This window comes from Rhinopithecus roxellana, chromosome 19 (genome assembly GCF_007565055.1).
Source record: "Rhinopithecus roxellana isolate Shanxi Qingling chromosome 19, ASM756505v1, whole genome shotgun sequence".
Lineage (NCBI taxonomy): Eukaryota > Metazoa > Chordata > Mammalia > Primates > Cercopithecidae > Rhinopithecus > Rhinopithecus roxellana.
Genome location: NC_044567.1, coordinates 76399351 through 76423069, shown reverse-complemented (window position 1 = coordinate 76423069; position 23719 = coordinate 76399351). Strand labels below are relative to the sequence as shown.

Genomic DNA, 23719 nt, shown 5'->3' with positions numbered 1-23719 from the left:
GGTAGCCCCCAGCTGGACAGAGGGGCAAAGCTGACTCATGCCTCCAGTCTTCTCCGGAGACTCAGCTCTGGCCCTTCCATCTGCCTGGACTACTCTGTCCCAGGGTCTTCTTTTGGTGTCTTCGTCTCACAATCTCAGCACAGAAGGGACATCTTTACTTGCAGTGGCTTTAATGCCCTGGCTAGAATCTCCAGTGCAGACTTGAACAGAAGCAGTAATAGCAGACATGAGAAAAGAAAAACTTTCAGCTTTTCAATACTCTGTCTGCATCAGTGAGATGCAAATAGAAAGGACTCCTAGTGAAATAAATTCTATGAATGAAATCTATACAGAAAAGCCTTCAAAAGGAGTGCTAATGTCATTCTGCAGGAGACAGAAATCACAGACAAGAGACAAATCATGAATGTAAAGATTGTACAAAAACCTTCAGTAACCATATTCCCTTCAGAGACATGGGAGAATTCAAAACGAAAAGAAACCCTTTGAACAATTTCAGAGCAGGACAGTATTTGATCTATAGTCACCTCCAAAATATACATGAGATCTCACACCGAAGACAAACTTTATGACTGTAATCAGTGTGGAAAGTTCTTCAAAAACAGCTCTTGCTTTGTAGTGCACAAGAGAATATACACGGCAAAAACTCAACACAAGGACTGTGGGAACCTTTAGTAGGAGCACTCATTTTACTGTGCACTGGAGCGGATATCCATGTTGGAGAAAACTCCACAACAGCATTGACTGGGAAAAAGTAGAAACTTTCACCTTACAATGGCTATACACATATGAGAGAAACACTATGAATACAATAAATTCGGGAAAACTCTTGAGCAGGAACTTTAATATGACTGAACATGTTTAGACACATTCTGGGAAGAAAGGCTATAAATGCAATGACAGGGAAGGTTTTCAGAAGTTATTCAACCTATGCCTATGGAAAAAGGTGAGGACATATAAACGAGAGAAATCGTATATGTAATGAATATGTTAGGAAGGCTTCAATAGTCCTTCTTGCCTTTAGAGATACAAAAAGTCACACTGGAAAGAAACCTTAAGAGTATACACCACATAGGAGGGCCTTCAGCCAAGAAATTTTTTCTTGTTCTACACAAGAGAATTAATATAAGGAAACAAATCATATGACTGCTTAAAAAAATCAGTAAGGACATATATTTGAAAAATATAATTAGGTTCCAATTCCAGGAAAGATGGAGTACACATACCCTATCTTGTCTCTCTCATTGAATACAACTATAAACCCTGGAAAGAATGCACCGAGCTTAATTCAAGTTTCCCATCTGGCATGTAAGGAGCTTAGAAGTCTAACATGTAGAAAACTAAACACAATGAAAAATCAACAACTCTTCTTACATTCTTTAGAGAAGTGAAGTTACAATGTAAACTGCTGTGCCAAAAGTTGGAGAGACAGACAGGTGACTATAGAGAATAACAACTTACCAATGCAGAAACCCACAAGCCGCAACCTCAGTGGGAACCAATACAGAAGCAGGAAAACCTGAACTGTAGTTGATGCATTATTGGAGGCTCACACAGACAAGCCTGAGAAATCAAAATTCCGAGGGGACCCAGTTTCAGAGGGGCCCCAATCTTTTGTGAGTTTTATCTCCTGGAGCACTATGAGGCTCTCAGTAATTATTGAAGAAAAATCCACTCCTGCTTCCAGGAGGGGCAGAGGGAAGGTAATCATTTTGAAATGTACCAGAGAATGGTATTCTTAACCATCAGGAGAAATTATTTTCCCAGAGCTTAACCAAACTTGTGAATGAAAAATACCAAACTTCAGCCTCCTCCAGTCATCCTGTTCCACCTAACTATGAGAAAGGGAAAAACAAACAAACACAAAACAAAGAAAAAAACAGAGAAGCACTGGTAAAGTTCACAGCGAAGGGGCACAGGCTCACCAAAAGACAAAAACTTACGAAAGTACCATAGGATGCTTCCTTTTCCCACACACCTGAACACTACATTACTAAAGGTTTATTCACCACAGTTCCTTTCACTCAAAACATCATGTCTACCTTTCAGCAAAAAACTGCAAGACACATTAAAAGGGGAAAGATACTGTTGAAAGAGACAGAGCAAGGATTAGAAACACACCCAGTTACAGTGTGTCCGGAGTTGGTTCCTTCCGATGGGTTCGTGGTCTCGCTGACTTCAAGAATGAAGCCGCAGACCTTCGTGGTGAGTGTTACAGCTCTCAAAGGTGGCACGGACCCAAAGAGTAGCAAGATTTATTGTGAAGGGCAAAAGACCAAAGCTTCCACAGCGCAGAAAGGGACGCAGATGAGTTACCGCTGCCAGCTGGTGTGGCCAGCTTTTATTCCCCTATTTGTCCCCGCCCATGTCCTGTTGATTGGTCCATTTTACAGAGTGCTGATTGATCCACTTTACGTAGCACTGACTACTGCATTTTATAAACCTCCAGCTAGCTACAGAGCCCTGACTGGTGCGTTTTTACAGAGCACTGATTGGTGCATTTTATAAACCTCTAGCTAGCTACACAGCGCTGATTGGTGTGTTTTACAAATTTCTCGTAAGACGGAAAAATTCTCCAAGTCCCCACTTGACCCAGGAAGTCCAGCTGGCTTCACCTCTCAACAGCAGGGATTAAACATCCTGCTATACACTGGTTCTGACTATAAATGTAAACAATTATGATTCATATGCTATGGGATTTCATGAAAAAAAGTAGACAACATGCAAGAACAAGTAAGTAATATAAGTAGATGGAAATTCTATTAAAGAATAAGAAAATGCAGAGATCGAAAACATTAGAATAGAAATTAAGAATGCCTTTAATGGGTTCATTAGCAGACTGGACATGACTGAGGAAAGAGTCTGAGCTTGAGGATATGTGAATAAAAACATTCAAAACTGAAAAGCAAACAGAAAAAAGAACAGAACACCTAAGAACTGTGGAGCCATTACAAAAGGTATAAATATGCATAATGGGAATTACAGAAGAAGAAATATTTAAGTCAATAATGACTGAAGATTTCCCCAAATTAATGTCAGACACCAAACCATAAACAAGAAAGCTCACAGTACCCCAAGTAGGATAAATGCCAAACTATGCTTCAGTAAAACATATTCTTTTTGATTCAGAAAATCAAAGAGAAAGAAAAATATTAAACCAGAGGGGAAAAAACCTTACCTACAGAGAAGCAAAGAAAAAATTATTAATATATCTGACATCTCCTCAGAAACAATACAAGAGTAGAATGAAATAAAGTGGTTAAAAAAAAAATAACCTAGAATTCTGTACCCCGCAGAATCATCCTTCAAAAGTGAAGAAGAAATACTTTCCCAAACAAAAACAGAAAATTTGCTGCCAGTAGACCTGCCTTGCAAAAAATGTTAAAAGTTCTTCAGAGAAAGAAAATGATATAGGTCAGAAAGTCTGATCTACATAAAGAAAGAAAAAGTTTTAGAGAATAAGTGAAGATAAAGACTTTTTAAAAAATTCTTAATTGTTCTAACAGATAAGGTGTTCAAAATAACAACAGCAACAATATATTTGATTATGTATGCTTGTGTGTGTATGTGTATATGTATAACATATTTATATACACATACACACGTGTGCATGTATGCTTGTGTGTGTAAAATAAATGACGACAATGATATAAGGAATGCCAGGGAGGAATAAGGGATATTGTGTTACTACACAGTATCTGCACTACCTGTGAAATAGTACAGTATTATTTGAAAGTGAACTTCAGTTTATTGTAAATATATATTGCAAATCCTACGCAGCCACTAAAAAAGGTGAAAAAATAAGTGATATAAGAAAGGAAACAAAATTGAATTATATAAAATTTTGAATTAAAACAACAAATGGCAGAAAAGAGTAGAAGACAAATATAGAAACTGTGAAGGGCAACAAACAGAAGACAGTAATAAGTATGGTAGATATTAATCCAACTATATCGATAATCACTTCAAATGTCAATGATCTAAATATACCAATTAAAAGTCAGAGATTGTAACAATGGGTCAAAAAAACAGACCCAACTAATGTGTTACTTACAAAAAACCTACTTTAAAGGAGTCAATTCCCCAACAAGACTTAACAGTCTTGACTGATGAGTATGTAACAAGAGAGAATCAAAACACGAGGCAAAAATGGAAAGAACTACATGGATAAATAGATGAATACACTATCACACTTGAGACTTTGATAGCCTTCTTTCAGAAATGGACAGATCCAGCAGGCAGAAAATCAGTAAGGACACAGCTGAACTCAACAGCACCATCAATCAACTGGTTATGATGGACACCTATAGACTACTTCACATTACCACAGCAGAATACACATTCTTTTCAAGTGCACATGGAATGTTCATTATGAATGAACACATTCTGGGCAATAAAGTACACCTTAACAAACTCAAAAGAATAGAAATCATACAATGGTTGCTCTAAGACCACAACAGAATTAAACTAGAAATCAATAACAGAAAGAGAGCTGAAAAATCCCAAAATACGTGGATAGCAAACACATATTTAAATAACACACAGTTCAAAGAAGAAATCTCAAAAGAAATTTTAAAATATTTTGAACTAAATAAAAATACAACTTTTCAAGATCTGTGGGATGCAGTGATAGACTGAAATTTATCATGCTTAATATATTAGAAAAGAAGAAAGATCTAAAATCAATAATCTAAGCATCTATCTTAGGAAACCAGAAAAAGAAGAGCAAATTAAATTCAAAGCAAGCAGAAGAAAAGAAATAATAACAACTAAAGCAGAAATCAATGAAATTTGAAATGGGAATCAATAAGAGAAAAATCAACAAAATCACATCCTGGTTCTTTGAAAAGAAAAAAAATTGAAAAGATCAATAAAATTGAGGAGCTTCTAGCCAGCCAGGCTAAAAGAGAAAGAGAAAGACACAAATTACTAATCCCAGAAATGAAAGAGGGGATATCACCACAGATTTCATGAACATTAAAACGACAATACAGGAATATTATAAGCAATTCTACACCCACAATTTGATGACTTAGATAAAATGACAAATTCCTTGAAAAACACAATCTGGCCAAATTCTTACAAGAAAAAATAGACAATCTGAATAGGCCTATAACTATTAAATAAATTTAATCAGTAATTGGTAACCTTCCAAAACAGAAAGCTGTGGCCCAGATGGGTTCACTGGTAAATTCTACTAAACATTTATGGAAGAAATTATACAAATTCTCTACAATCTTTTTCAGAAGGTAGAAGCAGAAGGACTACTTCCTAACTTATTCTGTAAGGTCAGCATTACCCTAATATGAAAACCAGACAGATACAACAACAACACTACAGAAATTTCTCTCATGAACATAGATGCAAAAATTCTCAATAAAATATTCACAAATCAAATCCAACAATGTATAAAAGGAATTATACACTATGACTAAGGTATTTTATACCAGGTATGCTAGACTGGCTCAACACTTGAAAATCGATTAATAAAATCAATCACATGAACAGGTAAAGAAGAAAAATCACATGATAATATCCATAAGATCAGATCCATAAAAAGCATTTGACAATATCCAAAAGCGTCTGAAGACTGAAAATGAATATTATCAGGCAGACTGGGGACGGAGCACAGAATTTGAAGTTCTGAAGCGGTATTGAGTTTACCATGATTTTTCCTTGTACTTTACCTGGCTTAGAGAGCTCAAAACTCAGAGAAGTATCTACTGGGTAAAGTCAGAAAAAGTTCCAAGAGAATCCCTCCCTTTCTGGTCTGAGGACCAGGAAAAGGGGCCCTTATGGCTCCAAGAGACTGGAGGAAACCTCCCCCTTTTTTTTTCCCTTTCCCCCTTTTCTTCCATCCCAGTTCCCAGGCAATTTCATGGCAGTAGCAGCACAGATACGGTAGTGGTGACTGGGCAAGCACCTGAACTCTGAGAGAAGGGAATCTTTTTCTCTTATCCCAGGAGTTGTGGTCCCAAGGGTGTGAAGCACATCCTCATTGCTGTTGCTTTTTTCTCTGTCTGTTCTCCCATCACTTGGTCTGGATGAAGACACAGCCACAGGAAGTGACTGGCAGAGTAGTTAAACTGAAGCCCCCATTTTCTGTCCAGAGGACTGGGCAGAAAGGTCCTGGGTAACTGGAAAATGTTGGTGAGACTGTGGTGATATCAAGAAAACAATCCCATAATGTTGTGTATGAACTATTGGGCTCACCTCTGAGTTGTGTGTGCATGGACCCGATCCTAAACAGCATACTATAGGCTTTTGTAACAGAGCTACAAGTTATACCACTACTCTGGTCCCAAAATGCACAGTGGGGTCACACTCGTGGGACTGACCTAAATAGCACTGCAAATACTTTAAAACTTGAACTGATATTTGACCACAGACTCCAGAAGGCAGGTAGAAAACTGTTCTGGACATAATCTGGGTGACTGGCCTCTGACACACAGACACAAAAATCAACACTCTCCTTAGGATTTAAACAAAACTCAGGGTCTTATGAAATAATATTCAAAGTATCTACGACAATCCTAAACTATTTGGCATATGAATAAACAGGAAAATCACAACTTGAAAGGGAAATGTCAATAAACAAATGTCAACCCTGAGATGACACAAATGTTGAAATTAAAAAAAAAAACAAAAACAAAAACGAAGACTTTAAGGCAACTCTATAACAATGCTTCACTATGTAAAGGCAAACATTCCCAAAATGAACGGAAAGACAGAAAGTCTCAAAATCCGGCATGTATTTACATGTAAAGAATATCATGCTTCCTATCAGCCAGATTTCAAGTGCTCAGTAGCTACATGTGACCAATTACTATGTATTATACCATGAGGTTCTAGACCTATATTCAGAATCAAGTCCAATCAGTCTCTAGAAAGTAAGATTAAGAAGTATGATCCAACCACCAAAGACTAGAAAAATCCATGGATGATTACTCTTACCACATCCCCATTTAACTCACCTATGTGGTCGGTGCAAAAGACAGACAAATCTTGGAGAATTACGGTAAATTTTTATAACTTATTCAGGTCATAATCTAATCCACAGTTACTTTAAGTGCCTTTCCATTCCACAGGGCACTATGCTGGTCTACCACACTAATAGTATGTTGATAAGACTTGGTGAACAGGAAGTAGCAACTAAACTAGGTATCTTGGGAAGAGGCTTATCGCAGAACTTCAGGTGAATCTTAGGGCAGACCATTAGTATTTTGGAAAATAGCTATGCCATCCTCTGCAAAAAACTATTATTCTTTTTTGAAAGAATAGTTTTTGGCTTATCACAGGGCTTAGAATAAACGGTTTGACCATGTGCCACCATATTACCACGTGACCTGGGTAGCCTGCCGTGAACTTAGTATTACTAGACCAACAAAACAATATAATTGGATGTGCACTGCAGCACTTCATCATCAGATGGAAGAGTATATGTGAGATGAGGCTTCAGCAGGTCTTGAATCATAAATAATCGGTATGAGTAAGTAGCCATAAGTCCATGGCTCCTACTTTTGCTACATCATTTCTTTTCTCTCAATTTGGATGTAAGATCTGATCTTATGGAGAATTTTTCTATGACCACCTGACTGGGGGAAAAAAAAGTCAGGCCTTGTTTAATGATGGTTCTGCATGACATGTAGATGACAATAGCACAGCTGCTCCATTCAGGGGTGGTCCTGAAGGAGTGGTGAAGTGAAGAAGTGAAGCCCTCCCTGTGGCAGAAATTTAAGCAGGGCCTGATTGTCCGTTTCCATTGTAAGGAGAGATAACAGAGGTACTGTTCTATACTGACTCACAGACAGTGTTTAATGGTTTTACTGGATATTCAGAGACTTGAAAGGAATAATTAGAGAACTGATTACAAAGATATCTGGTGTCAAAGAATTTGGCTGTATCTCTTTGAAAGGGAACACATATGAAATAATTTATGCCCCATGTGAATCCCTGACAAAGAGCAAACACGGCAGAGAAGGGGCTGCTTAACCTGGTAAATAAGATGGCTTGTTCTGGGGACTCAGTCAGTTTCAGCCAATGAAAATGGCCTACCCAGCCACTCTACCCTACCCTCATTAACAAAGGGATGGAGTTTATACATGGACTTAGCAAAATGAACTTCCACTCATCAATACTAATCTAAGACCACAGCTGAATGACCACCTTACCAGCAGTCCATACATGTGCTAGGGGACAGGTAGGCAGATATGCCAATATATGGTACCATTCACAGGATGAGCGGAAAATTACCTCTCTGCTCATTTCTAGCTCCTTGTGATTTCCCCTTCCTTTTTAATAAATCAACTATAAATTTAAAATAAATTTTGTTACATTTGTTATCTACCACTTCTGTGTTTATAGTGCGAAGGTTTTCAGGTTTGTCTTATTCTGCCCCCTTGTGGGAACTAGCTCTTCAGTCTTTCACTAGGAAAAAAACATTAAAACCAACTGCTCTCTTCAAATGAAACAAAACAAAAAATGTATCAACTCTATAATAATTTTCCCCAGGCTTTACCAATAGATCCCTTCCTCATCATTTCTTATCCAACTGTTTATGACCCTTCAAAAAGACTTACAAAGTTTTTCAAAGGAGCTTTTATAACTTATATCTTACCAGAAAAATTCACATAAGAATATTTTAAAATATAAATCTTTCTAGATGTTCATACCTTTACCAAACTTATTTTATTTTATTTTTTTTGAGATGGAGTCTTGCTCTGTCGCCCAGACTGGAGTGCAGTGGTACAATCTCGGCTCACTGCAAGCTCCGCCTCCCATGTTCACGCCATTCTCCTGCCTCAGCCTCCCGAGTAGCTGGGAGTACAGGCATCTGCCACCACGCCCAGCTCTTTTTTTTTTTTTTTTTTTGTATTATTAGTAGAGGCGGGGTTTCACCGTGTTAGCCAGGATGGTCTTGATCTCCTGACCTCATGATCCACCCGCCTTGGGCCTCCCAAAGTGCTGGGATTACAGGCATGAGCCACAGCGCCTGGCCTTCCAAACTTTTTAGTTGTCATGCTTTTATTCCTTTTCTTTCATAAAGGTGAATAAGCAAGGAGTGGCTTCTACAAGGCTTCTAGTGTTAATTAGGCCAATTATCACAAGCTAAATAGAATATTTAATATGTTCTGATACAAAATGTGCTTGGGGTCACATATTCCAAGAGCTTAAGATTATAAATTAATTATCATAATCACTTTGCTCATATATGAGGAAATAGTGGAATACGTAATGGGTTACTTAGACCATCAACCAACATGCAGATTTTAAGAAATTAACAATTTAAGTATGTTCCTAGAGGGATGGCCATGCTATACTGCTAATGGAGAGAGAAGGGAGAACTAAAACTGCATTTTATTTTTCAAAAACCTTCAAACTAGTTCGTATATGCATATGCATCTTGCATATGCCAGTATGAGCTCAGAGGAAAACATGGAAAGATACAGACTGAATATAGGTATTTCTTACTTTAGGAGAGTGGAATAGGAAGAAGCCTTAACATATCCTTTTTAAATGTCTACATTGTTTGGTATAAATTAACTTTTTAAAAAATTAATGAAACTATAACAATAAAAAATATAAAGTATGACTAAAATATAACAATGGATTCTGACACATCCCTAACATTCCAAATAATAATGAACTATTGGCTCAAGTTGGGGCTACATATTCCAAGAGGCATCCCAAGTTTAATTTTATAAAAATAGTGTGTTTTAATTTTAAAAAATCTACAACAAATTAAATTTTAGAAGAAATACAGAACTAGAAATAAAGATATTTCAGAGGGATTTATCATTTAAGCTCAGATCTTCCAAATATTATCCAACCACCAATAAACAAATACGTACTTTACATATCAGAATGAAAAGGTTCTAAATACATGCTACCAACAATGCTGATTTGAAACTTGGGATGTAGATAAGTATAAAGCCAGAATATAATATAAAATTAATATTTCCTGTAGGAAAATAATGGTGATTTCACAACATTATTCTGAGAATTCAATGAGGATTATGTGAAAGCACCTAGTCCACAACCTGGCACATACACAAAACAGTCTTATTCATTAGTAATGCTACTATACTAGATATGTTCTTATACTGAGATAAAGAAGTAATACACTGAATATTGAAATAATTTTCTTGTCACTCTATGTAATTAACCACAGTTGGTTCAATAAAGAAATCACTGTAACTTTCCAGACTGAAGAATAATTTGTGTGTTTCAAGAGCATAAACATCTCATTTCTACTAAATATTTTACATATTTGCAAGGAAAGAGGATCAGAATATAGTATATATCTGACAATTTAATATACTAGTTCTATTGACACATCAGCTGATATTAATCAAATAAAGTTGGCTACAAATAATGGAAGTCATGCAAAGCCACACCGTACACATTTTCCCATCTTCCAGCATGAGCTAGTTTCATGGACATCATTACACCAGTACACATCTTGTACACCAGAACTCAATGCCTGCATAATGCTATTTTTGCAAAAGAAAATAAAAACTGGGTTTCAACCATATCATGCTGGCTCATCTACCTACTTAATGTCTAGAACCAAGTAAGTTGCTTACATATATATGATCGTTAATGAAAAAAAATCATTTAATGCAGAAAATGGAGCCAGTAAAACAAAACAAAAAAATAACTCTGATAAAGTAACTCAATATTCCTGAAATATAGAATCTGAATTCCTAGAACTATAGTTTCCTTCATCAAACTTGATAGCCTAAATACAAGGCACTAGCACTGTTCTGTATGCAAGGACCCTACTATTAATAAACTCCTACATTACTAGGAAAAATGGAGACCCATAGACAAGACAAAATACAATAAGTAATATAGTCCAATTATATATAATATGCTATTGGAGAGTAGAAAATAACCACCTAACCTGCGGCAGTCATACCGGGGTAAAACTAACACTATCAGTTTTACAGTCACATTTCAAGAGTCCATCTCCCATCTCCGACATGTAATAAGCAGAAGACACTGGAGGTTTCTGCCCCTAAACTGGAACAGTGAGTATCAGCATGTCTGAGTCAAAATCCACTGTACCAGAGAGACAGATCAGAGGCCAAGGAACTTGTTAACACACAGCAAAGAAAAGGACCCTGATGCACAGAGGATAAGAAATTGGCACAGTCCAGCAGACATCATGTATTTCTGCTGCTACTGGAGAAGAAAGATGAAATAGAAACTAACCACAATCAGGCAAGGCAGATTATCAGGCAGTATGCACCTATATGGGCATCAGCTGTTTACAGTTAGTGTTTGTTCTGAATGAACTAGCATCTGTCCCGATAGGTTGATATTGGTGCATACTAATTTTACAATATTTTCAGTACTATCTGTATTGTAATAAAATGGAAGGGCACTGGTTCTGGGTTAAGATGAAGTAGGCACACTGTGCCTTAACTGAATGTAACTAAAACCCCTGAATATAACTGAAAATCCTGGAAAGAATGATGAACCAGCAATCTGAGACTCAGAAAACAGTAGTGGGCAAACTGTAGAAGAAAACTAGAACTTAGAGTACAACCAGTTCAGCAATGACTTTCCGGCTGTTTCTTATGTACCCCAAACCCCAAGCCTGAATCCAAATCCTGGAACTACACACCAGGAACAAACACAAAGAGATACAAAATAAGTCTTCTCTTTCTGGTTAGAAAGTGGGAATGGAGGGCCTCTATATGGGACTGAGTGAATGGGGGAAATCCCCTGGCTTTTTCTTCCTTTACCTTTCTCTTCCAACCCTGTCCCTAGGGAAGCCCATCTCACAACCAGCAGCTATAGCTGAGGAGACACATAAATCTCTGAGGAAGAGGAATATTTCTTATCAGAGGACGATCAGTGGTACAAGGAATGTGAGAGAACTGCAAGGAGAAATAGACAAATCCACACTCATAGCCTGAGATTTCAATATGCCTTGCTGTTCAACAAGTAGAAAGAAAATGGGCAAGAATATAGAAAACTTAAATACACTATCAATCAACGTGACCAGGTTGACATTTATAGAACCTTCCGCCCTAAAACAGCATAATACACATTCTTTTTAAGTGCACACAGAACAGTTATTAAAACAGATCACTTCCTGGGCCATAAAACAAGTCTCAACAAATTTAAAATGATTCAACCTACAGAAAGTTTGTCCTCTGATCACAATGAAATTTAAGTAAGAATCAATAAGACAAAGATATCTGAAAAACTTCCAAATGTTTGGAAACTACATCAACACACTTCTAAATAACACGTGGGTCAAAGAAGAAATCAAAAGGGTATTTTGAACTAAATGAAAATTTACTTATCAGAATCTATGTAACATAACTAAAGCAGTAAATAGAAATTTCTAACACTAAACTCCTATATTAGAAGAGAAAGCTCCCATATCAATGACCCCAGCTTCTATCTAAAGAAACAAGAAAAGATAAAATTAAACCGAAAGCAGGCAGAAGAAAGAAAATAATTAAAGACAAAGTATACATCAACGAAATAGAAGACAGGAAAGGAATACAGAAACCAGATACAAAACTGAAACTGATTCTCTGAGATGTGTAAAACTGACAAATCTTTGTGCAAAATGATCAGGACAGTGAGAAAGAATACTCAAATTACCAGTATCAGAAATGAGAATGATTACATCACTACAGATTATACAGATATTAAAATGTTTCTCAATAAGAAACACGTAATTTGAATAGTCCTATATTTATTAAATAACTTGAATTCACATTTAAAAACCTTCCAGCAAATAAAATTCCAAGCCCAGTTAGCTTCTGATAAATTGTATCAAACAGTTAAGGATGAAATAATATCAGTTCTACAGGATGTAGCTTAGGAAACTGAAGAGGAGGAAACTGAAGTTGAAACTTCCAACTTATTCTATGAGGCCAGCATTATTCTGATTCTAAAACCAGACAAAGACAGTAGAAAACAAGAAAATGAAAAGTCAATATTCCATGTGAATATAGATGCAAAAATAATTTAAATTCTTAGCAAATCAAATACACCAATCATACAAAAACAAGTCACAGGTCAGACCTGCCCTCCTTTAGAGCATTGCTTCCTATCATAGTAGTCCAAATCAAATAAATAATGAAAATATTTGTACCACATACTTAAGTAAACTGATCAGGTCTTCTACTGGAAGTGACTGGCTTGGACATCAACTACTCTGGATTCTGCTAAAGAACTGATGACATTATTCTAACATCTCCTTTCTGACACATTATTTATTTTCCCTGGAGTTCAGAACTTTCTTTTGCTTACTACTTTATGTATTTATCACCAATTCAACCTTCAGATTCTCATTAGTTGTCTAAAACTTTTCTAAAGACAATTAACTGCATCAGGTTTCTACCAATCTCATTTTCCTGAAGACGACTCTTCTGGAGGCTTTTAACCCACTCCAATCTGAACTGCTAGCCCTTTATCCCCTTCTTTTTATTGGCATTCTGAAGGATCTTTCTGCTTTATTGACTTTCCTATCTCTTGCAGTTCATTTCTTTCATTTGCCTTTTTTATTTTGATGGATCACATCCTCCAACAGATTCCTTAGACAGCGTATAAGACAGGCAGATTGTTTTTGAAAATGTACATATCTAATTCTATTCTTATATTTGAATAATAGTATCAATGCATATGGAATTCAGAGATTGAAAATTATTTTCCTTCAGAATTTGGAAGATGTTGCTTTATTTTTCAGTTTCCAATGCTACCACTGAGAAGTGCAAAGCCAACTCATTCCCTCCCACCCCCTAGAAGCATGACGATCTGTTTAGCCCCAGTGATTTCAAATTTCACCACAATGTGCCTTAGTTTGGATCTATTTTCATCCACTGTACTGAGCACAGAGTGAGCCTTTTCAGTCAGGAAACTTTATGCTCTTCAGTTAAGAAAATTATCTTCAATCATCTTGTTGATGATTTCTTTTCCATTTTCTCTGGTGTTTCTTTTGACAACTATTATTTGAATATTGAAATTCCTGGAACGATCCTGTGATTTTTCTTAACACTCCTCCGTTTCTTTTTATATTTTTGTCCTTTTGCTCTATTTTTTCAGAGATTCTTTCAGCACATTAGCCTCTGATAATTCTATGGAGCTTTTGGTCTTTACTATCAGAATTTCAATGCCTAAGAGCCTTTTTTTAAAGTCATAATACCACTCTTCTATGCACTTCTTTCCTGTTTCACGGTTATTTTCTCTTATTTCTGGGGATAACAGTTATATAATTTTCCTCTGCAAAATGTATGTCTCTCCAAGTTGTTTTATTCTATTTAATTTCTATCTTTCATACATTTAGAGAGCTTCTTCAAATATCTACTAATCTTTGTTAGCTGCTCATATTTAAGGGCACAGGACTGAAAAGCTGATTTGGAGCTTTGATACATGGAGTGAGCTAACTGGCCTGTTTATTTCAGGAATCTCTGATGACTAAATTTCCTCTTTCTTCTTTTATCTTCCTTTTTTTGGTCAGATTCTCCAGAAAAGACATTTTTTTCCAACCTCCTGCCTGAAATCTGAAGGTCTAGCTGCCAGTATTCTGGGAGCCCAGTAGGAGAAAGACAGGAGGGAGATATCTAAGGTCCAATTCTCGTATTTTTAGCATGGGACTTCTGCCCTCAACTATGCCTGGTGTCGCCCAGGCTAGAGTGTTTCTGGTTTTCCCCACTCCTACAGATAATTTGCTTTTGGTTAGGGGTGAGGAGTTCAGCATTTGCCCAGCTGACTGGTTAAATGGTTTTGGGGAGGAAGTCCCAGAAACCCAATGCTTCTTCATCTGACTTTCAACCAATTGTCATTTCATCTCCATTTCCACACACTGTCATTCTCAAGCTTGTTGAGACCTCCTGAGGTTGTTTTGTTGATTTCCTCTGCTACTGTTAGAATTCAGTTTTCAATTATTCATATACTCTCCAGTTTCTAAAACTGTGTTGATATTTTCTCCTTCCAATCCTTCCTTACTGATCTTTCAGCGGGTTTCTGGAGGTAACAAGCATTTTATGCTCATCCCATCTTTTACTCCTAATAATACTATTTCTCATTCATTTCAACTCATTATAGTTTTTTAAAATTTCTTTCTGGCCAGGCATGGTGACTCACACCTGTAATCCTAGCACTTTGAGAGGCTGAGGTGATGGATCACTTGAGGTCAGAAGTTCGAGATCAGCCTGGCCAACATGGTGAAACCGCATCTCCACTAAAAATACAAAAAAAGCCAGGCCTGTAATCCCAACTACTCTGGAGGCTGAGGCAGGAGAATCGCTTGAACCCAGGAGGCAGAGGTTGCAGTGAGCCGAGATCAAGCCATTGCACTCTGCACTCCAGCCTACGTGACAGAACAAGATTCCGTCTCAAAAAAAAAATTTTTTTTTCTTTTGAATAAAGAGATATTACAAACAAAGTAACTAAAAAGTTAAGAAACATGCTTTTACTACCAATTAACTCTAACAATGATACAATTCCTGGTGACTTCAAATTGAGATCAGGTGGTTGTACTCCGGATCACAGAAATCCCTGGTTTTGTTGTTTGAAGTTTTAGCTTTGTTAATAAAATTCAATTATGCTCATTGATTTGAAAAATATTTTAACTGACAAAGCTCAGAGTAAATTACATAAGCGATTTCAAACATCTGTATTTGATATTTGATAAAATTTAAGACATTTAATAATTACAACAATTTTAGTAAAAATTTTTACTAATGTTATTTTTAGAGTTTTGCATAATCTCATTTTTATATCAAAATATGTTTACAGGGAAAATAAGAGTGAACAAAATAAATTCCAGACATAGTCATCATACATGCTTATTACTTAAGTATGATTAAGTTTAGCACAATTTAAAATTTTCAACGCATATTATTCCTCTTTTTATTCTGCAACAAACAATTTTATAAAAATAGTACAGCTCTAAAACCTGGGAAGAGCAAAGTTGGAGAAAAAGAGAGACACGATTATAGAATAAATAAATCTGAAGCTTCTACAGGATTAAAAACTGCACATTTGTAAATCTGAGCTTTACTTTATCTTATGCTATTACAGATTCTTTGAAAACCTAACTCAATAAATGATTGAAATTTTATAATCTGTTCATCAGTTTGGGTTCTCAATTCTCATTCTCTTTGAGTTCAATTCATTCATTCACCATTTATTTAGTGACTACTATATACTATGTACTTATTATTGGCACTTAAGGATACAGCAGTGATCAAAGCATAAAAATCACTGCTATCACAAAACATCCATTCTAGTTTTGAACAGAGAAAATAAACAGAATAAATATGAAGGTGATAAGTACTATAAAGAAAAGGGAATGCAGAGCTGGTGGTCATGCAATGTTAAATAACTTAGAAAAGGTCTAACTGGAGATTTCACTGATTCAGAATGTTTTTATCCACTTTCAAAGTTGTCCCTTCAAAAATTAATCAAACGCCTGTGATAACAAATTTTAAATAGAAAAGGAAAATAAGTAGGAAGATCCTAATGTAGCAATTACCAACAAAAACCATTTCTTCTGAGAGAGCTAAGACAACAAATATTATATTGATGAAATTAAAAAACCAGTGTGTGAAGATACTCCAACAAATGTTGTTGTTGAAAATTCACTTTTGGTTACATTCCAAAAGTGGTATATCGATATATACCATAATGCTTCAAAATTACTTAAACTTTAATATCATTTAAAAAACAGGCACTGGACAATATTTAATTTTCTTATATCTTGAATAAATAATATACAGATTTTTACATCATATCATTTAAATCCTAAATGAGAAATTAGAATATCTAAACTGTACCACGGCAATATCCTAGCTTCCAAATTAAGTACTAGAAAGAAATATCTAACATTATTTTTTGAAATTTAATAATCAATTTGATGAAAATTTACCTTGCCCAGAGCGGCTTTGGCGAGAGTCTACACTTGACTGTCTTCGATCCGGTGGTTCCTCGCTCCCTCCATCTGCATAAAATTAAAAACAGCATAAGTAAACAGATAATGAGATTGACATAACAGTGTCTCTGACATTATCTACATATTAAAACTACTATATGGATCATTTATTTGTATTTCCTATAATCCGGATCATTAAAATATTTGAGGATTTTTCTTACATAAACCAATGGTTCTTACCCTTATTTTTGTGGGTTTACACTCCCCTCTTGAAGTCTTAAGAAAGTGCAGGAGTTTTTCCCCTTCCCCCTATGTATATACTCTACTTTGCATATAATGAAGGAAAGTTAGCAACTCCAAAGTTCAGTCACAGAATTCCAGTTAAGAAGGCCTGATTTAAAACAATCTTTTAAATTAATTACAGCTGCTTTTTCTGTCTAAAGTATAACAATACATCCAATAATCCCTAGGACTGTTTTACTGTAAGAATTACATACGTTATGTTTTATAAGAGATAAAAATCAATAAACCTATAAAAGAAATCAATAAAAGCTAAAAACCAAATAAATCTTGAGTTTACCATGATTTTTAAAATTTATAGAAACAAATCAATTTCATTATATACATCTTAAGAAATAAGCAAAACACTCATGCACTTTAAGAAAAATTAAAACAAATTTTACTTTATGTAAATAATTCCCTCAATTTTGTTACATAGAAACAGAAAAATTACACATCATAAATTCATTAAAATAGGCACAGTAAAACAGAAATTAATACAGTGAGAATGTAAAGTATAATATAAAAAATGAAAGTAAACCAAGCAAAATCTTTAACATAGTGGTCTATACACTTATAAATTTGTTATCACTTTAATCAGATAAAAAATGCATTAAGGCATCAACAATTTCCTTTGTTCTTTCATACAATCACTTATTTTTTAACTCACATGGAAAAGGCGTAGTAGCTGCAAGCAGGTTTAATAAAGAGTATTCTTACTCTGTCATCCACTTATTCTATGGTTTATTCTTTGTAATAGAGCTCGCATATTAACATCTATTGCTTTTTAAACAGATGGCCTGTTTTTTAATTCATTATTGATAGAAAGCTTCCTTTTAAATATATTTATTATATGTAAGGCCTAGCAATAATTAAATCCAATTCATGTATATAGATCAACTATTCTTTATTTTTGTAGAGGGCTGTTAAACTAGCAAGTACAGCAGCATTTAATCGATTCCAAATATACCATGACAATACAAAATAGTAAGTACACAGCCAGGAAATATTAATATCTCTTAGTCCACAGTAACCTAGTAAAACACTCCACTAATTTAATTAGTCAGATTTGTAAAATAACTTATCACATAGAAAGATACTCAAAGTGATAGGCAACCATATTTTTCCTTCCGGTATGAAAATCCTGTTTAAATATAAATCAGTTTAAATATTATTTTAGTTCTGCTGTTACTAAAGTTACCATATTTGAATAAAAAGACATGTTGACAAAATAAGGTGTTATCTGAAAGACAAATATGAGAAATTTTTCTTTGACATTATTTAAAAAAATTAAAGCAAAAATTTACTCACGGATTATCATCTCTGAATGGGTGATCTGCCTCTGTTGAAATTAAAACTTATTTAATTTTGCCCTTTTAAAGGAAATGTGAACGTTTATAATCTTTCCTAACTGTATTTCAAATTCTAAGTAAACAACTCTATAAATTATATGGATTCTTTTTAATAAGGCTCAGTATTTCAACTGGGCCAACTCAAATTTAATTTCTAAGTTTTAAACCCTCTATGATTCCTTCCACCTCACTCTCTTGTGAATTAATATTCAGTATGTCCAAAAATCCTAAAGTTTTCTCTTCTTTCTAAAATGTATTTAAGAACAGACAGAAAGGCAGCCAACAATTACTATGTACTCTCTGCCAGGTATTTTATATAGTTCATCAAAGCCCTATGAAGTAAAGTCCTATTTCACAGCTAAGAACACTGAAACTAATGGTGACTAACTGAAATCCAGTGACAAAACCAGTAAAAGTGAAACGGGATTTTAACCCAAGGATGTTTGACTCAGTACATCTCTCTGATACTAATTTCTACCCAAATTTATTAAATATTTTGAGTTCAAGTCATGTTCCCATTTTATTCTTGTCTCATGAAAACGATGTTAAAAAAGCACTAATCAGTAACTATAGCAATTCTTCCTTTACAGAATAGAGAAATTCTAACAAAGCAGGTTATGAAGACTTAGTCTTACAACATAATCTTCCTATTTGCTTCCAATATAAAATCAAAAGACATACTTTCTAAAGAAAAAAAAAATGTTAACCCAAGTTTGGTCTATTTATTCATTCTACTAAAAGAGAGCTTCTCTTGACAATGAACTGGCCACAACCAAAATAAAGTACCTTAGTAGGAATTCTGGTACACTGTCTCCCCAGGTCTCTATTACTGCTCCTTTCTAATGAATACTATTATTTAAGAAATTCTAGGGCTGGGCAAAACGATTCACGCCTGTGATCCCAGCACTTTGGGAGCCCAAGGTGGGAGGACGGCTTGAGGCCAGGAATTCGAGGTTACAATGAGCTATGTTAAGATCGCACCACTGCACTCCAACTGGGTGACACGAAGAGACCTTGTCTCTTTAAAAAAAAAAAAAAAAAAAAAAAAATTCTACACTCTATTAAGAAAATTTAGTACGTGACATTCTGTATACCCATGCTTGGGTAACTAAAGTCCCTATCATGCATCTGTTCCCCACATCTATGAAATCTGTCACTGCAAGCTTAGGTATACATGCTTTACAAGGAATTCAAGAAAAAAGCTGCTCTAACAAGAAAAATAAGTAAAACTAGTTCTTTCTAAATGCTTACAGTATGAAAATATGATACATTTTCCTTTTAGTGAAAGGTCAATGCTCATGACATTGATAAATGAATTACTCTTATCAAATCAACTACTTGAGATGGAAACATTTTTAATTCACCTATAGTTAGGCACAATGTTAACCTGCATGTGCTGTCATAGAAATTACACTGTAAGAAACAACTAAGAACTCTGATCTACCTGCTTAATGTGTTTTTAAAAAATCTTTAAACGCATTTACCTAGAATAATTTGCATTTTAAAAAGACACCCCTTACAGTCCTGTAGAGACTAGGGTGGTGGTTTTCGATACTAGATGAACAAACACATGTGGTTCTGATCTAATAAAACTTTCTTTACGGTCACAAAATTTTAATTTCTTATAATTTATATGTCACAAAATATTATTATTCTTTTAATTTATTTCAACCATTTACAAATATAAAAACCATTCTTAGATTATGGGCCCTACAAAAACCAGGAGTGACCTAGATTTGGCCAGTGGTAAATGACCCCTGATCTAAAGGCAGAGAGATTAGTTTAGAAGGCTAATTAGAGCAATCTCTGTGAAAAGGAATGAGTTGAATGACTTGAGAGTAAGGCCAGTAAGGATGAGAAGGCGGTTCTGCAAATGATGTCTGGCCTAGGGGCCATTCAAAGTATAATGGCTGCACGGGCTCAAGGATCCTTTTCTTGGCTCTCTCTAGGTGATCCTTTAGGGAGTAAAATGTAAAATTCCCCAAAACCACCCCAAATAAATGGAATACCTGACTGCTTAATTACATGTTACATCTCAATCTTCTCTGTGACCAAGAAAGGCTCTTACAAGGTGACTAGAAGTGCACTATGCATTGTGAAAGGGATTTTTTTCCCCTTAAGTAAAGTTTACGGTTTTTATTCTAAATAAACATTGCTGAAAACCACAATATCTAGATTATGTTGTAATATCATTTCCTATTTTCATGAAAAACTAATATGTACATCATTTCTACAGTCTGAATTTGATACTTGAGTTTGAAACCAAAATTATATATTTGAATATTAAAATCCATTTATAAAAATTTCTGTAAACAAGTATTTTACATAAACACTTCATGATAGTTAATAAGGAAATAAAAGCAGCCCACCAAAAATTTCTATTGGTAACTTATTTTCTCCAAATGCAGAATGAAAATACGGCATGTCAAAAAAGACAGCCCAGGCAAAATAGAAGAATACAACAGTCCTCTGTAGAGGACCTACTCCTTTTATTTAATTTGTAATTATTTATAAGTTTGGAACCCAGTAATCATTAAGATATCTGAGACAGACATCAATAAATTACTAGAGGAGATATGAAATAATATGCCTGTGAATGAAATACAAAAATAAGAAACTTCTTAGAATGTTTAATTTGTATTCTACTTTTAGTAAAGTTACCAGGAAATGTGTGGGAATATATACTCATGTACATACAAATGCACAAAAAGTCAGTATGTGGGCATAAGACCTGAGTTTTAGTTCCACACCTGCCATTTTTAGATGAGTTTCTCTGAGCCTCAGTGTTTTCATCTGTAAAACTGAGGTCAAAGTAACATCTTCCTCTGAAGGTTGTGAGGTTCAAATGACTTAACACATGTGACAGCACTTTGTATTCTCTAAATTGGTGATTTTCAACCAGGAGCAAACCAGGGACTTCTAGAGACATTTTTGATTGTTACAATTGGAAGAGTGCTACTCATTTCTAAAGAGCAAGGCTGGGATGCTGCTAAATATTCTAGAATTCACAGGACTGCCTACCACCACAAAGATTTATCAGGCCTCAGATTTCAACAGTGCCAATAGCTGAGAAATATGTTCATAACAATCATAATTATCAAAATTATATACAAATAAGCTAATTACCTTTCTGTAAATAAGTTTCAAATATACAGAAAATACAGTGAAAAATATAACTGACACTGATATAGCAACTATCAAACTTTACCAAATCTTAAGATTTCCCATATTTGCATCCATTTATTATAAACTAAAACACTACCAGTTATATACAGCTGATATTTTCATTATACAGTTCTCCAATACAACTTCCCTTCTTCCATCCCTCCCCAAATTAACCACTATCCTATCTTAATATGTAAAATCACATGAATGTTTTTATACTTTTATTACATATATATGCCTCCACAAATGTTTATGTTATATAAGTGTAATGATACTATATCATCCAGCAATGTGCCATTTTTACTTAATACTTATGTTTTGAAATTTATCTGTGTGGACATTCATTTTAACTCTAGAATAGTATTCCACTGTATGAATATATCAATTGTATCTATTCTCTTACTAATGAAGATTTAGATACTCTCCAAATTTATAGTACTTCAAAAGGAAGTCTGCAATGAACCATTTCCTACAGCACATGTCTAATCTGCTTGTATATAAGCTCCTTGTGCACATGTTCAAGATATGGAAGCGAAACTACTAAATCATATAATGCAAAAACTCTGTGAGAGCAACCAAATTTCTGCCAAAGACAGTTGTGTTAATTTTTATTTCCACAAAAAGTGAACGTTCCCATTTCCTCACAATCTCATGACTACTACTCAGGTTTTTTTCATTTCTGCTAAAGAATGTGAATTGCTCTCTGATTCTTGTTTAATTTGCCTTTCCCTCATTAATAAAATGAAGTTGAGCACGTTTTACTGGCCATTTGGTGTGTGCATACTCTTGTTCATATCCTCTGCCTATTTTTGCCACAACTTTCTGATCTGCATGTTTTCTGATAAGAAATCTATAGTCATTCAAACTGTTGTTCCCCTCTAGGTAATGTGTTATTTCTCTCGGGCTGCTTTCAAGATTTTTTCTTTATCTTTAGTTTTCAGCAGATTGATCACATAGTGATTGGGTATGAATTTCTCTGCATTTATCCTATTAAGGATTCAGTCAGCTTCTTGAATCTGTAAATTTGTGCTATTACCAAATTTGACAAATTCTCAGCTATAAGTTCTTCAAATACTATTTTAACACCACATTTTTCCTTCTCTTTTCCTGGAACTCCAATGATATGAATCTAGATCTTTCGTTACTATGCTACAGATTCCTGTGGTTCTACTCCTCGCCATCCCTTGCTTTTCTCTCTGTTGTTTATATTTGGATAATTTCTATGGATCTGTCTTCAAGTTCACTGACTCCTTCTGCAGTCACCTCCATTATGCTACTGAACCCATCAAGTTTGCTTCTTGTTTGGGTCTTTATATTTAGTATTTCTAAAATTTTCATTAGGTTCTTCTTTTTATATCTCCTATTTCTTTCCTAAGACTTTTTATTTTTCCATTCATTTCAAGAAGGTTCACATGGTTGCTTGTTGGAGTATTTTAAAATTATTTTCCCATTGGGAATTTATTATTTTTAATAAAATAAAATATAGGGTGTTGATTTAATTTCATACATGAGAGATAAAAAGTTAAGACTTTTCAGGCTGAAATATATTACACTTCAGAAGAGAGGCATCAATTGTTCTAGTAACAATAAAAGGTTTCCTTTATTATTTTACCCCATAGATAAGCATTTTTATAATAGTTGCATTAAAATCTTTGTCAGATAATTCCAGTATCTCGGTCATCTCTTGGAGTTGGTATCTATTGTCTTTTCCCTTGCAAACTGCTATTTTCCTAGTTCTTTGTGTATCAATTTCATATGTAATTTGTATGTCACACTTTGTATGTAATTTTGGTTGTACCCAGACATTATGAATGTTTTGAGTTATGAAACTCCAAGGCTTCTTTAATACTATAGGAAATGTTACATTTTTCAAAGTCTTTGCTGTTGATATCTGCACTGCCTGTGTACCCCGAAGTGGTCAGTCAGGGTGCTGGGCAGTGATCTGTTAGGTCAGTTCTAAAGTCCATGGTATGACACTTAGGACCAAATTCACATCTGTGAAGCTCAGAGGTGACTCCAGGAG

The 23719-nt window shown here is 34.9% G+C and overlaps 1 protein-coding gene across 1 annotated transcript in view; it reads right to left on the bottom strand.

Annotated features, from left to right (window-relative positions):
* The window catches only part of TANC2 (tetratricopeptide repeat, ankyrin repeat and coiled-coil containing 2), a 474294-nt gene that overhangs the window by 341043 nt on the left and 109532 nt on the right, over positions 1-23719 (bottom strand). The window contains exon 3 of the mRNA XM_030923595.1: positions 16898-16969. Within this exon, the coding sequence (XP_030779455.1) occupies positions 16898-16969 (72 nt within the window). The remainder of the gene's footprint in view (positions 1-16897; positions 16970-23719) is intronic.